The 14,326-nt window shown below is 43.6% G+C and overlaps 1 protein-coding gene across 4 annotated transcripts in view; it reads right to left on the bottom strand.

Moving 5' to 3' along the window:
- Window positions 1–1,423: 1,423 nt before the first annotated feature.
- Window positions 1,424–14,326, bottom strand: part of FAM161A (FAM161 centrosomal protein A) — a 74,331-nt gene continuing 61,428 nt past the window's right edge. For 2 of the 4 annotated variants that reach the window (XM_063918487.1, XM_063918488.1), the window contains exons 3-7: window positions 13,129–14,280; window positions 12,390–12,551; window positions 6,106–6,205; window positions 4,300–4,454; window positions 1,424–2,592 (exon numbers count right to left, since the gene is read on the bottom strand). In XM_063918487.1, coding sequence (XP_063774557.1) covers window positions 2,448–2,592; window positions 4,300–4,454; window positions 6,106–6,205; window positions 12,390–12,551; window positions 13,129–14,280 — 1,714 coding nt within the window. In that variant the 3' untranslated portion in view covers window positions 1,424–2,447. Of the gene's footprint in view, window positions 2,593–4,299; window positions 4,455–6,105; window positions 6,206–12,389; window positions 12,640–13,128; window positions 14,281–14,326 lie in introns of those variants that run through there. The other 2 variants (XM_063918489.1, XM_063918490.1) reach the window with 2 other exon arrangements.

Genomic DNA, 14,326 nt, shown 5'->3' with positions numbered 1-14,326 from the left:
AGTGAGCCTGTTGCCAGCAGGTCTCACTGAAAATAAAAAACCTAAAACTAAACTTTTTTCTAAGCAGCTCAGGAGAGCCACCTAGACTGCACCCTTCTCGTTCGGGCACAAAAATCTAACTGAGGCTTGGAGGAGGGTCATAGGGGGAGGAGCCAGTGCACACCAGGTAGTCTTAAAGCTTTTACTTTTGTGCCCAGTCTCCTGCGGAGCCGCTATTCCCCATGGTCCTTTCGGAGTCCCCAGCATCCACTAGGACGTCAGAGAAAAACGGGCGAAAATGCCCGCAATTGAATACCCTGTGTCAAATTAGTGCAGTTTTTTCGACCAGTCGAAAAACTGCACTTAATTGAATACCCCCCATAGCAGTAGTTTCCAAACTCGGTCCTCAAGGACCCCCAACAGTTCACGTTTTCCAAGTCTCCTCACAAAATCACAAGTGAAATAATTAGCTTCACCTGTGGATCTTTAAAATGTGTCAGTGAGTAATGAATACACCTCTGCACCTGCTAGGTGACCAGGAAAACATGAACTGTTGGGGTCCTTGAGTACAGAGTTTAGAACTTCTGACCTATAGAACAGTGGGTATACTTTTTTTTTTCTCAATGCACTTGATGCATCACTAGATGGCACCATAAACCACACAATAAATGCTACCCTCTCTAATAACACTGTCATATTGATAAAGTAAGACAAATCGAGGACAGCTGCCCCATAGTTTGTCCAATCCATAAGTCAGCCCTTGTTTTTTCTTGGTTGCCAAAGTAGTTAAGTTTTATGATTAGTTAGTGTACAGTAGCTGCATTAAATGTGTGAAATGTCCTGGGTCCTTAAATAAAACTTTAAAACACACTCAATTTAATTAAATATATTTTATTGAAATGCATCACTGAAGAAATAATACATTTAATTACATTTTTTACTATATTACAATAAATTATTACAACAAAAAAACTATCATTTAAATTTTTGTAATCAAACAAATTAAGGACAAGATAATGATACATACCAGATAATTACCATTTAAGAGTCTATGGGGTATATATTAAATTAAAGTCGGATCCATTCCGACATTTATTTGTCGTAATGAATCCGACAACCCCTATTCAATCCCATCTTAATTCGACTTTTTACAAGTCGATTTGAGATGGGACGTAGAGGAGGAGAAGGGAGGCGAGCCGCGGGGAGACCAGCGGGGGGACAGCCGGCGGGCATACAGGGAAGATCAGCGCTACAGCAGGATGTCACTCAGCCACCCAACCTCACGGCAGCTTCCACCCGGCTCCAGCAGCGTGCTGGAGCCGGGTGGACGCTGCCGTGAGGTCAGGCGGCTGAGTGACATCCAGCTGCAGCCCTACTGTAGCGATAATCTCCCCTGTATGCCCGCCGGCTGTCCCCCCGTCTTCCTGCGGCTCCCCCCCCCCCCTTCTCCTCCTCTGGGTCCGCATCTCAGTCCGACATCTTTTTCATGTCGGACTGAGATGGTCGAAAAGGGGGCCAAATCCTGACGGTTTTGGCCCAGTTTTCGACACAAGCACGTGGATCGGCAGCTATTACGCCGATCCACGTGCTTTTCGACAAGTCGAATTCATCGACTTGTCGAAAAATTTAGGGATATATTGAATAGGTCGAATTAGGATTCGACCTTAAAAAGTCGAAAACTGCCGTCTTTTCGACAGATGGCAGTTTTCGACTTCAATTGAATATACCCCTATGCACATTAAAGGGTGTGACAGAAATATAAAAAATTAAGTTACTATGGACGGAATTCTATTAGTAGCGGTAGATTCGGTACTATCCTATTAGCCCCACTGCCACCATCTTTTTCTCCAATGCCGCCACTTACTGGGGATTATGATTTGGGCGCCTCAGGCACCCGAAGCATAATCTGCGTTAAGGGGCCACCAGAGCCACGATAGCATAAGGGATTGGGGCCTAAACCCCAATCCCATGTGTTTTTATGCGATTGCAGGTCCAATTTCGGCCGAACAAAACGGCCTCTAATTGGATACTGCGATAATGACCAAACTGTGACGCCACACAGAAGTTTAATAAACTAACCTTGCATCAGGAACAAGCGACTGTGCCCTTTATTTTGATTAGTAGTTGTATACTCCCAACAATGCATTGCAATTGTTGTAAAATGGCTATTAGAGACCTTTTTGTTGCCTAATGGTAAATCTGCGTGCAGCTTTGTCCATATGGTGGTTGCTAAATTGCATTACTGCGGCATCTGGCCCCATCTTGATGAAAATAGGATCCAGTTAGATCAGGATTGATCTGTCTGGGTGGTAATCTGGATCGGACAATTTTCTTCATCAATGCATTGTATAGTCATCAGCCAAAGTAGCGGGGGAACATGGAGTGGCAAGATGTACAATACTATTTGGTACCTCGTGACAGCGCCAGCACTATCCCAGTGTGGCCAGCATTCAGCAGAGGTGTAAGTATTATATTGCAATTTCACTGTGATCTTCATCACTGCTATACTCTTCTGGCTTCTCATCTTCAGATTCATTCCTATAGACCCTGTCCTCATCCTGGGCACTGCCATCTTCCTGCAAGTCCTCTATCTCCAAAGGCCCTTCTGTGTTGCTGGAAAGACAAGAGACCAGCATTTACAGCGAATGTACTCCACAAGCCGTGATCATTATTTATCTATATAATAAAACTAAGTGCTGCTAAAAATTAAATCAGTGTGCATGCACATCAGACATACGAGGTGCAATTTAGATCGGCGTCCCTTTGCAGTAAACATCAGTATGCATGTGCAATGCAAATACATTTTAGGAATATCAATAATACAAGGGATCAGACTCTGCAAGGTTTACACTTAATTTACATGTAAACTAATAATCATTACCTTTTATGTACTATAGTAAGAAATAGTAGTAAAAATAGTAGAAAAAGTATGTATGTACAAAGTTACAAAAGTTATAGTGTAGAACACACAGATTAAATCTAAATGTACTAACTGTCCCACTATTACTGTCCTGGTTGTATAGACAGTGAATAGGGGATGAGGGAGTGGGGAGTTGTCTGTGCAAATAAAAAAATGAAAGAGATATATATATATATATATATATATATATATATACATACACACACATACACACTCAGGGCCGGATTAAGGTTTGTGGGGGCCCTGGGGCAACAAACTTGAGGGGGCCCCTGGGTTCCCTCTCCGTCCAACCTCACCCTGTAGCCCGTACTCCTCTTTCTGTCTCCGTCCCACCTCACCCTGCAGCCTGTACTCCTCTTTCTGTCTCCGTCCCACCTCACCCTGCAGCCTGTACTCCTCTTTCTGTCTCCTTCCCATCTCACCCTGCTGCCTGTACTCCTCGTTCCCTCTCCGTCCCACCTCACCCTGCAGCCCGTACTTCTTGTTCCCTTGCCGTCCCACCTCACCCTGCAGCACAGACTCCTCCTTTGTGCACTCTGTCTCCGCCTCCCTGCACTTGATGTAAGACTCCTCGGCGTACGCTACATTCACTACAGCTGAGCCGCCGCCGAGGTCTGCGGGCACTCCAGGGTCCATCTCATTGTGCACACTGTGGGCGCCCTCTATGTGTGGGGGCCCCCGGGACGACTGCCTCTGTCGCCCCTCTTTTAATCCGGCCCTGTATACACACACACACACACACACACACACACACACACACACACACACAGCACAATTCCATGGCACTCATCTATTCCTGGATTTGGGGTGCAACACAGTATGTGACCACATTGTTTAAATATAAAATTACAGGGGCTCGGCGCTCACTATATTAACTAACAATGATATACAGTGGAGTTTTAGTTCATGTATTGATCAATGCATTTAAGCCTGCAGCCCCTGGCAAGTGACCCCACTATACTCTATGCTGAAAATAATTTTCATAAAAAAACTTAAACTTTACGTGTGCTATCTGGTCTAAAGCTCACAACAACTTTATTATATCAATCACAGAAGCTCTGCACTCACGATTTAAAAAAATAAAGAAATAAAAAGATCACTTCTACTGTTGGTGCTGTGGCAAGCACCCCAATGTGTGGGACACAGCACAGGGCAACGCTTGACCAAATGCTCCAAAGAAAAAGTGAAAGAAGAGTAAAGAGGTAACTGAATATGTAAAGGAGACATGCTGATTTCCTGTGAAAGGTGTCCCGCGTGCGCACAGTGGAGACCACTAATGTGGAAGATGCGCGTTTCACCTGATGGCTTGTCCACAAGTCAAGCCGCTTAGAAACAACAAGAATTTTTAATTTACATGTTAATTTTTTTAAACATGTAATTACATGTATGATGGATATTACCTCTCTTCATCAGCTGAGCTTACATCATCCTCATTTGTACGGACAGGGTCTTGCAGGGAAGCAGCGTGCCCTTTTGTGGACACAAAATCATCACATAACCCCAGATCTCTCAGCACATTGGAGTAATGCTTCTCAGCACACAGGCGAGCGTTTTTCTGCAACAAGGTCAAATATATGAAGGTTTAATAAAAAGTAGGTGAAAATATTAAATTAATTTTTATTTATGTCTATGCTCCAGCACAATTTCTAAATGACCCAGTCTGGTTTTGAGGTTGAGCATCCATGATTTAAACAAAGCAGGCTTTATTTGTAGTTGTATTGTTTTAGGAAGCTTGGCTTGTATGAAAGTTGCCTGTATTTGGCCACTTCCCCTTAGGGGATCAGTATGATTTACCTACAATCAAAATCCCGACGGTCAAAATACCGACAATTGACCAATGGTCAAAATACCGACAAGGTAAAAATACTGACATTTAAAATGTGGACAAGGGTCGACATGGGCACTGTATAAGTGTACCGCGTCCCCTTGCATGGCTTGCCATGCTTCGGGCACAGTGCCTCGCTGCACTCGGCACACTATTATATTCCCCCTCCACGTCCACTGGGATGGTAAAGTATGAACAAGTCGGTTTCAATGAAAAAAATCATGTAAAACTCATGTTGATTTTTTTACCATTTTAAATGTCGGTATTTTGACCGTGTCGTCATTTTTAATGTCGGTATTTTGACCATGTTGGTATTTTGACCATTGGTCAATGGTTGTCGGTATTTTGACCGTCGGGATTTTGATTGTAAGTAAATTTACTGCATCCCCCCTTTAGCACTGCAACGTTTGCATTGCTTGTCTGCCTTCAATTAAAAAACAATACTAACAGTAACACAATACTAACAGTTACAGTGCAAATGTCAAAAGACCTGATTGTTAGGAATCATAGCTCTCGCAATAGCATCTTTGATGTATGCTCTATACACAGGTGGATATCCTACTTAGTGTTCATTCTAGCACCCTGCACCTTTCAAAACCTGTCCATATCCTCTTTCCAGAGTGTTACCAGAGTGTGCTAGAAGCACCAGAGCAGAGAGCGATACCCCAGGCAGGAAAGAGGAACTGCACAGGGTTTGAAAGGCGCAGGGTTCTAGAATGAAAACTATCCTATTAGTAGGTCTCATCCTAAGGGGAGGCATGTCCACCTGGTCTACCTCCTGCTATCCAGCACTCTCTTACTCAGTTAGTCTCTGTTCTGTATACTGTGTATAGCATAAAAGCTACTTATAAGTTGCCTAAACGATATCTAATAAAGAAATAGTCGTGCCTGTAACTAGGATGGTGTCGGGACTTCCGGCTTAAGTGGAGCAATAAAATGTGCCTGGTCTAGATTGAAAGACTGAAAGTGGTATTTGGACCCCACATAAAAATTATGGGCATCCAAACTCTTACCCTATGAAGTGAGGGCCTGGAAACAGAACGCACCCAAAATGACAGCTATGGATGATTCTCACTAGTGCAGCTTCCGTGTTACTGCTCCCTGGGTAATATGACCAACTCCCACTGAGAAATTAGAGAGACCATAAAGAGATTTCTCACCCGAATGTTTCCCTTATTACTAAAGAAATCAAATGACTGAAGCAATTCTGGTACACAGTGAACACGCCGTAATATTGTCATTATACACATTTTGCAAAGAGTGTTAGAGAACGGAGACCTCAAGCTTCAGTGACTGCTGTGAATGATGAAATATTCTCTGCACAGCGCTGCATACAGAGTAGCAGCAATATATCATTAAATGATGCGGATCGATCACAAACCTGCGTTGCCCTTTCCAGTAATAGAGGTGTCTGTGAAATGCGTTCTTTCATTGTGCCCAGCTCCTGCATGTACTCTTTTGTCCTCCGTTTTTCATTTTTCCTGTTGTACAAATTCAGAGAGTAGCAACATATTATACATGATAGAATTAGATTTACAGCTTCAACAGTTTTTAGTAAATGACAGGAAAAGATCTATGCTAACCCATAAGGTTTTTAAGTACACATTTTAAATACAAATAACCAGCAGCGACTTCTGCCCCTGGGTTGCAGTGCCATCCAAGGTGTACAGGCGGGAGCTGGCCAGGACATATAAACATACATGTGAAGTTGTATGTAACATATGTGCTGGCTTCCTTCTCTGGAAATCAGCATCTGCTGCAGCATGAGACACACGGGATCAGTGTGAAATACCTACAATCAAAATCCCGACAGCAACTGACCAACGCTCAAAATCCCGACAATGTCAAAATCCCGACATGGACAAAATACCAACATTTAACATACCGACAAGTAAAATGTCGACAGGTCAAACTGCCGACATGAGTTTTTCATGGTTTTTTGTTTGTATGTCGACATAGGTCAACATGGACACCATATAAGTGTACCGCGTACGCTCGCCATGCTTTGGGCATGGTGCTTCGCTGCGCTCGGCTCACTATTATATTCCCCCTCCAGGTCCACTGGGATGGTAAAGTATGAACAAGTCGGTTTCAATGAAAAAATAATGAAAAACTCATGTCGGCATTTTGACCTGTCGACATTTTACATGTCGGTATTTTGACCTTTTCAGTATTTTAAATGTTGGTATTTTGACCATGTTGGGATTTTAACCTTGTCGGGATTTTGACCGTCGGTCAATTGCTGTCGGTATTTTGACCGTCAGGATTTTGATTGTCGGTAAATTGACTGCATCCCAGACACACTGCTCAGCCTCTCAATCGTCATTTAGCCCTTGGACTCCTGTGAAACCAGCCAGTGGGAGTCAGGGGGCGGGCTAAATGATGATTGATAGGCTGAGCAGTGTGTCCCGTGCTGCGGCGGCTGCTGATTCCCGGGAAAGGAAACCAGGACATATGTTACATACAGCTTCACATGTATGTTCATATGTCCTGGCCAGCTCCCCCTGCACACCTTGGACGGTGCTGCTGCGGCATTTTGCATTTTATAGCATTAGTGTTGTCACCAGAATGTTGAATGTTAAGATATTGACATGGTTAAAATGTTGACATTGACCTTAGGCATAGGCTAAAAACTGCTTGTCAACATTGACGCTTTTTGTCAGTAATGACACGTCTGTCGATATATGGAACCCATTACAACACTGGTTTTAGCCCACCGTCCCTTTCTAGGAAAATAAAGACAAGAAAACCAGATAAATACTGTGAACGTAGGAACTCTGATGATTTTTTTAAATGAAAACTATAATTAAAATATATTGTATTGTACTAAGTTAATAAAAAGTAAATGTTGCCAAGTGTTTAATTAGAGAAGTGCATAGTTTAAAACATGTTCTGCACTACTGCTCAATATTGTGCTACTGATGGAAAGTTTCATAATGCTATCAGAGTAATAATACTCTTCCTGGAATACTGGTCAGCTCCTCCCCAGTCCATATACTGCCTAATATGGCTATTTACCCATGGAACCATGAACTATACTAGGTTTATATTAAGTTTAAATTAAATTAAAAGTCCTGATTCTGAATAAAAATTCGGTAACTCTGTATCATTGATGGCTGGAAACCATCTCTTTCTCCTCTATCAATGGTAAGTCATTACCATTGGTCATAGACCAAAAATCTCTGTGCATATTTTAAATGTCCACCACCTACAGCGCAACATGATTTTACCGAGGTGCACAGTAACTCACTCTTTCTTACTTTATTACCAAATCAGAATCAGGCCGAAAGTGTGTGTGTGTGTGGGGGGGGGGGGCGCTAACCCCTCCTAGTGCCTAATCCTAAACCCCCTTCCCAGGGCCCTAGCCTGTACCCCAATACTCACCTTCGGGATGTCGGCTGTTGGTGTTCCGGCGCCGGTCTCCTGAATGGTGGGTTTAGGTACTCAGCTTAGATATTACCAATGGAATACGTGCAGTATCCCAGCGGTCAAGATGCCAGCGGTCACATGACCGTCCACGGCGTCCCGATATTGAAGATCCCGACCTCGGAGGGGGTAAGTATTTCTAAACCCCCCCCCCAGCCCCATGTCCCCTACGCTGTCGGCTGTTGGCAATCCGGCGCCCGCCTCCTGAGTGGTGCTGGGATTCCGGTGTAGATCACATGACTGCCGGCATCCCAACAGCAGGAAATGTCCAAAATTAAATAAAGGTGAAATTGTGTGACTAAGGGACAGGTTGGAAACGCAAGAGGAGGCAAGTACAGGCAGGGGGGATTCAGTATGATTTACAGGCGGCTGGGATGCTGGCTGTCAATATAACGACAGCGGCATCCCAGGCACCAGTATGCTGGCAGCAGAGCAAGTGCAAAGAGTCACCTTGCAGGCTCGGTGCACTCACCACAGGATCTATTACCACTCTATGGGTGTCGTCAGTCCTCTAGCGCCAGTATTCCGGCAGCCGGCAAATTAAACGGATTCTGGCAGGGGCATAGTCAGAACACAGTAGGCTCCATAGCAACATTTTGAAGGGACCCCTGTGCCAATGCTTCTAAATAGACACCTCTCTGCAGCAGTTGTTAATGTTATGTCCCATAGTAGTTCCCTGGTTCATTTTCTGACCCATAGTAGTGCCCTAATTCATATTATTTCACATTGTAGAGCTGCCAGTATACATTATGTAACATAGGGGTACATGCATTATAGCGGCACAATACCATTTCCTGATAAACCTCATTATGGAGACGAAGCAGGAAGGGACATCGACAAGATGTATTAACATCTTGTCTGCCAAAATGGGGAAGCGAAAGCTCCCCCCTCCAGCAATGCCCCCTGAGCACACAGCGTATCAGCTTAGTGCTGATGCGCTGTGTCTCCCTGCCTGGCCGGCTCCTCTGCACATGCACGGGATCTCGCTACTCACGTGAGATCCCAAGCGCAGTCCCTGCGCTGGGGATCAACACCATGCAGCTGTCGAAATCGACAGCTGCAAGTGTCGGAACGGTCAGCATACAGTGCCTTGCTAAAGTATTCATCCCCCCTTGGCTTTTTATCTATTTTGTTACATTACAACCTGTAATTTAAATGTTTTTTTTATCTGAATTTTATGTGATGGATCTGCACAAAATAGTCTAAGCTGGTGAAGTGAAATGAGGAAAAATGTATATAAAAAATATTTTTTATAAATAAAAATCTGAAAATTGACATGTGCATATGTATTCACCCCCTTTGCTATGAAGCCCCTCAAAAGTTTTGGTGCAACCTATTACCTTCAGAAGTCACATAATTAGTGAAATGAAGTCCACTTGTGTGCAATCTAAGTGTCACGTGATCTGCCAGTATAAACACACCTTTTCTGAAAGGCCCCAGAGGCTGCAACACCACTAAGCAAGAGGCATCACACCATGAAGACAAGGAGCTCTCCAAACAAGTCAGGGACAACGTTGTTGAGAAGTACAAGTCAGGGTTGGGTTATAAAAAAATATCCAAATCTTTGATGATCTCCCGGAGCACCATCAAATCCATCATCTTCAAATGGAAAGAACATGGTACCACAACAAACCTGCCAAGAGAGGGCCGGACACCAAAACTCACAGACCGGGCAAGGATGGCATTAATCAGAAATGCAGCACAGAGACCAAAGGTAACCCTGAAGGAGCTGCAGAATTCCACAGCAGAGACTGGTGTATCTGCGCATGTGACCACAATAAGCCGTACACTCCATAGAGCTGGGCTTTACGGAAGAGTGGCCAGAAAAAAGCCATTACCTAGTGTTAAAAATTAGAAGGCACGTTTTGAGTTTGCCAAAAGGCATGTGGACGACTCCCCAAATGTATGGTGGAAGGTGCTCTGGTCAGATGAGACTAAAATTTAACTTTTCGGCCACCAAGGAAAAGGCTATGTCTGGTGCAAACCCAACAAATCCCATCAACTAAGAACACCATCCCCAGAGTGAAACATGGTGGTGGCAGCATCATGCTGTGGGGATGTTTTTCAGCAGCAGGGACTGGGAAACTGTTTCGAGTCGAGGGAAAGATGGTTGGTGCTAAATACAGGAATATTCTTGAGCAAAACCTGTTTCAGTCTGCCTGTGATTTGAGACTGGGACAGAGGTTCACCTTCCAGCAGGACAATGACCCGAAGCATACTGCTAAAGCAACACTCGAGTGGTTTCAGGGGAAACATTTAAATGTGTTGGAATGGCCTAGTCAAAGCCCAGATCTCAATCCAATTGAGACTCTGTGGTCAGACTTGAAGATTGCTGTTCACAAGTGGAAACCATCCAACATGAAGGAGCTAGAGCAATTTTGCCTTGAAAAATGGGCAAAAATCCCAGTGGCAAGATGTAGCAAGCTCATAGAGACTTATCCAAAGCGACTTGCAGATGTAATTGCAGCAAAAGGTGGCTCTACAAAGTACTGACTTTAGGGAGGTGAATAGTTACGCACGCTGAAGTTTTCTGTTATTTTGTCCTATTTGTTGTTTGCTTCACAATAAAAAAAAAAAAAACATTTTCAAAGTTGTAGGCATGTTCTGTGAATGAAATGATGCAAACCTTCAAACAATCCATTTTAATTCCAGGTTGTGAGGCAACAAAACATGAAAAATGCAAGCATATCGGCCTGCTATCTTATAGATAGTAGGGCCGATATGGAGCACAGACCGCGGCTTTCATACATGGGGGGGGGGGTAGCGGTATAGTGCACATAACGTGTGCTGATACCGCTTCCCCTCCATATCGACTGTTCTTACATCTGCCCCACATTACCTCCAATTCACATTATGACATACAGTGCCCCCAGTTCAAATCATGCCACACTACCATAGTGCCTCCACTGCCTATTGTGCCACATTACAGTGCCCCACTTCATATTATGTAACATTATAATGACCTCCAGTTCATTTTATACCACATTATAATATTGGGGTCCAGGGATGTAACTAGATATTTTGTAGGACCCAAGACAAAAGTTTGTAAGGTTCCCTATGTATCTACCATTGTTGAAAAATGCAGATAACACATGTAACTGTGCCTATCTACTATCCCATGAAATCTATACAATAATTAAGTTCTGTCCCTCTACAACATGCATTCACGGTGGGAGACGGAGCACCCACACCAATTTCTCCCTCTGACACAGAGACAGGACAGGCTTGGCCTAGAATGAGGTCCTAACCGGTTGCTGAATACAGGTTAAGCATGGAAGTGGGACAGAGCGTAGGTCAAAACAGGGAAGGGGTGGGGGGCAGGGGGAGAACCCTGGACAGAGCAGAGTGCGGAAGGTGGGACAGACCAGCAGAAAGGAGGGTGGGGTGGACAGATGGGGTAGGCGGAGCCGGGCACAAACTGACATAACCCGGCATATGCCCAGTCCCTTCACTACACAGTAGTTCTGTATATAATTTACAAACATAAATACCGTATATACTCGAGTATAAGCCGACTTTTTCAGCACATTTTTCTATGCTGAAAAAGCCTCCCTCGGCTTATACTCGAGTCAACGGCTGCAGCAGACGCCGTGGGCTGTGTGGGCATCCGCTGCAGCCGGCTCCAGGGACAGACACTAGAGGTCATTACACAGCAACAGGGGGCAAAGAAAGAGGGGGCACAACTACTGGGGGCAAAGAAAGGGGGCACAACTACTGGGGGCAAAGAAAGGGGGCACAACTACTGGGGGCAAAGAAAGAGGGGTCATAACTACTGGGGGCAATGAAAGAGGGGACACAACTACTGGGGGCAAGAAAGAGAGGGCATAACTACTGGGGGCAATGAAAGAGGGGGCACAACTACTGGGGGCAAAGAAGGGGCTTAACTACTGGGGGCAAAGCAACGGGGGCATGTTTTTATCTGGCACAGAGGGGGGATATCTGCCACTGGGGGTATATATGGCACTGGGGGCACAACCCTAGCAACAAGCATTACCCCCTGGCAACAAGCATAACACCTACCGCATGAAACCCCTGGCAACGAGCATGACACCCTGAGCATGAAAACCCCTGGCACCGTGCATTTCCCACCCTAGGCTTATACTCGAGTCAGTAATTTTTCCCAGTTTTTTGTGGTAAAATTAGGTGCCTCGGCTTATATTCGGGTCGACTTATACTCGAGTATATACGGTAATAAAAAAAGAAGAAAAAAAAGAAAAGAAATTTACTAGTAATTATTACCTCAATTCTTTTAATTTACTATGTGGCTTTTGAGTTTGCTCTGGATGAAGAGCCTTAGCCTTCCTACTTATATGTTTCTTCAGTATTTTCTCTTTCTGTTTCTTCTTTGCTTGTCTCTCTATTTCATCATCTTCCATTTTTAATCTCTCTTCAACAGACTTCCTGGGAGTGGGGGATATAAACCGACTCAAAATCGATTTAATATCTAAGTTGAGAATCTGGAAGGAGCACTTTGGGAGAAGGTCGAACTCTACATGGGAGATAAATTCCTTCTCAAAACTACAGCTACACTATTAATGATGGGGGGAGTGGGTGAGAACTTATACTAAGGATGCACCAAATCCCACATTTTGTTTAAACATATAAAAATGGATTTTTAACAACACCTTACCTTTATCAGAAAATGTGTCTGCCATTATAAAATTGCTGGAAAATCAGTTATTGCTTCAGTATTCAATGGAGTTGCTTTAGTTAACTTTTTAAACTCAAGTTATGTTTTAGACTTTTGGGGAGACTTACTAAGGAGTAGATTTACTGAGAAGTGGTTTGTCAAAGCAGTCTATTAAGGAATTTGGTAGAACTCTAAATAAAGATTCAGTGCATCCCTAATATATACAGTACAACACTACTACAATCAACGAACTGCAAAATGTCTAAGATTGCAAACACAATCAGCTATATTGTATCAATGTTTTGTTATAGTGAATCATGTTCCCCCATAGGTAAAATGATAGGTTACCTAACAGCCTGCGCTCTTCTTTTAGAAGATTCTGTGGACCTCGGAGTGACAACCGGAGGCTCTCCATGTAGAGGTATCCCTGTGGACTTTTTCCATGATTGGCTCCTGGGAGATTTATATGGCCAACGAGTCTCCTTTAAAACTTCTTCATCTTCTTCAATATCCTTGAGAATTTTTCCCAAATGGGATGAAAGGTTTGCAGTACGTAGCTGAAAAGGGTCACAAATGGTCACATGCTTGCTATTTTTGGTTTTTAAGGAGTGTATCTGTTGATTCTGATGTAGTACTTCAAAATTAGGTATCTGGGTATTGATTTTCGGCTTGTGCTGTTCCTTTTCTGGTTCATAACATCTTGTTTTTCGACTTTTGCAAGCAAGAGTGCTGGTGGGATAAAAAGAGTTGTGCAGAAGTTCTTGGGATCTCATATGTATCCTAATCTCCCGATACAGCTGTTCTTCTTTTAGTCTTTCATTAACAGACGTTCCATAAATGGATTTTGGCACTGGTTTGGCTTTAAAATGCTTAGACTTGTTGAAGGCATCTGGGAGATTAGTGAGTTGCACTTTTCTCCCTGCCTTCTTGCGCTCTTCTCGGTCAATGAACCAAAATGGTTTCTGAGATGCCAAAAGGATCTCCTTGCTCCTGTCTTTGACAAACTTTCGTCTCTCCTCATTTCTTTCTACTATTTCCTGGTACAGTGGTAGGTAAACAAAAGCCGGAACAGGGTTTGCGCGAAACTTCTTTTGACATTCTGCCTCTTCTTCCAACCTCTTCTTCAGCAAGATGTTCTCCATCTCAATTTCTGATTTCGACTTGGCATTTATCTCTTTTTTCTTGGACTCCCTAATAGTCATCTCAAAAGGTTCAGGGACAGTAAGTCTATGTGACCATTCCTTGCTTTTGTTAGTTTTGTGTTTGGATCTCTGCTTTTCAAATCCTGTGTTCTTGATGTAATCTTCCACTGTAAATCCATTCCACATCTGAACAATTTTTTCCCTGGCAGACGTAGTGCTTTGCGTGTCACTGTCGTCTTCTCCATCAGTCAGCTCATCTAGAGAAGATTCTGATAAGCCGCAGGAGACATTGTGGCTAATATCATGCTTCCACCGGCAGAGATCAATTTCAGTTGCATGTTGGTGCTCCCACGTGGATCTAAAAATAAAAAAAATGAAGTAATTAATTTCTTAACTGGACAAAT

The sequence above is a fragment of the Pseudophryne corroboree genome, chromosome 4, assembly GCF_028390025.1.
Source record: "Pseudophryne corroboree isolate aPseCor3 chromosome 4, aPseCor3.hap2, whole genome shotgun sequence".
In the NCBI taxonomy this organism is placed as follows: Eukaryota; Metazoa; Chordata; class Amphibia; order Anura; family Myobatrachidae; genus Pseudophryne; species Pseudophryne corroboree.
The sequence above is the reverse complement of the archived record's forward strand: the minus strand, read 5'-3'. Positions and strand labels throughout refer to the sequence as shown.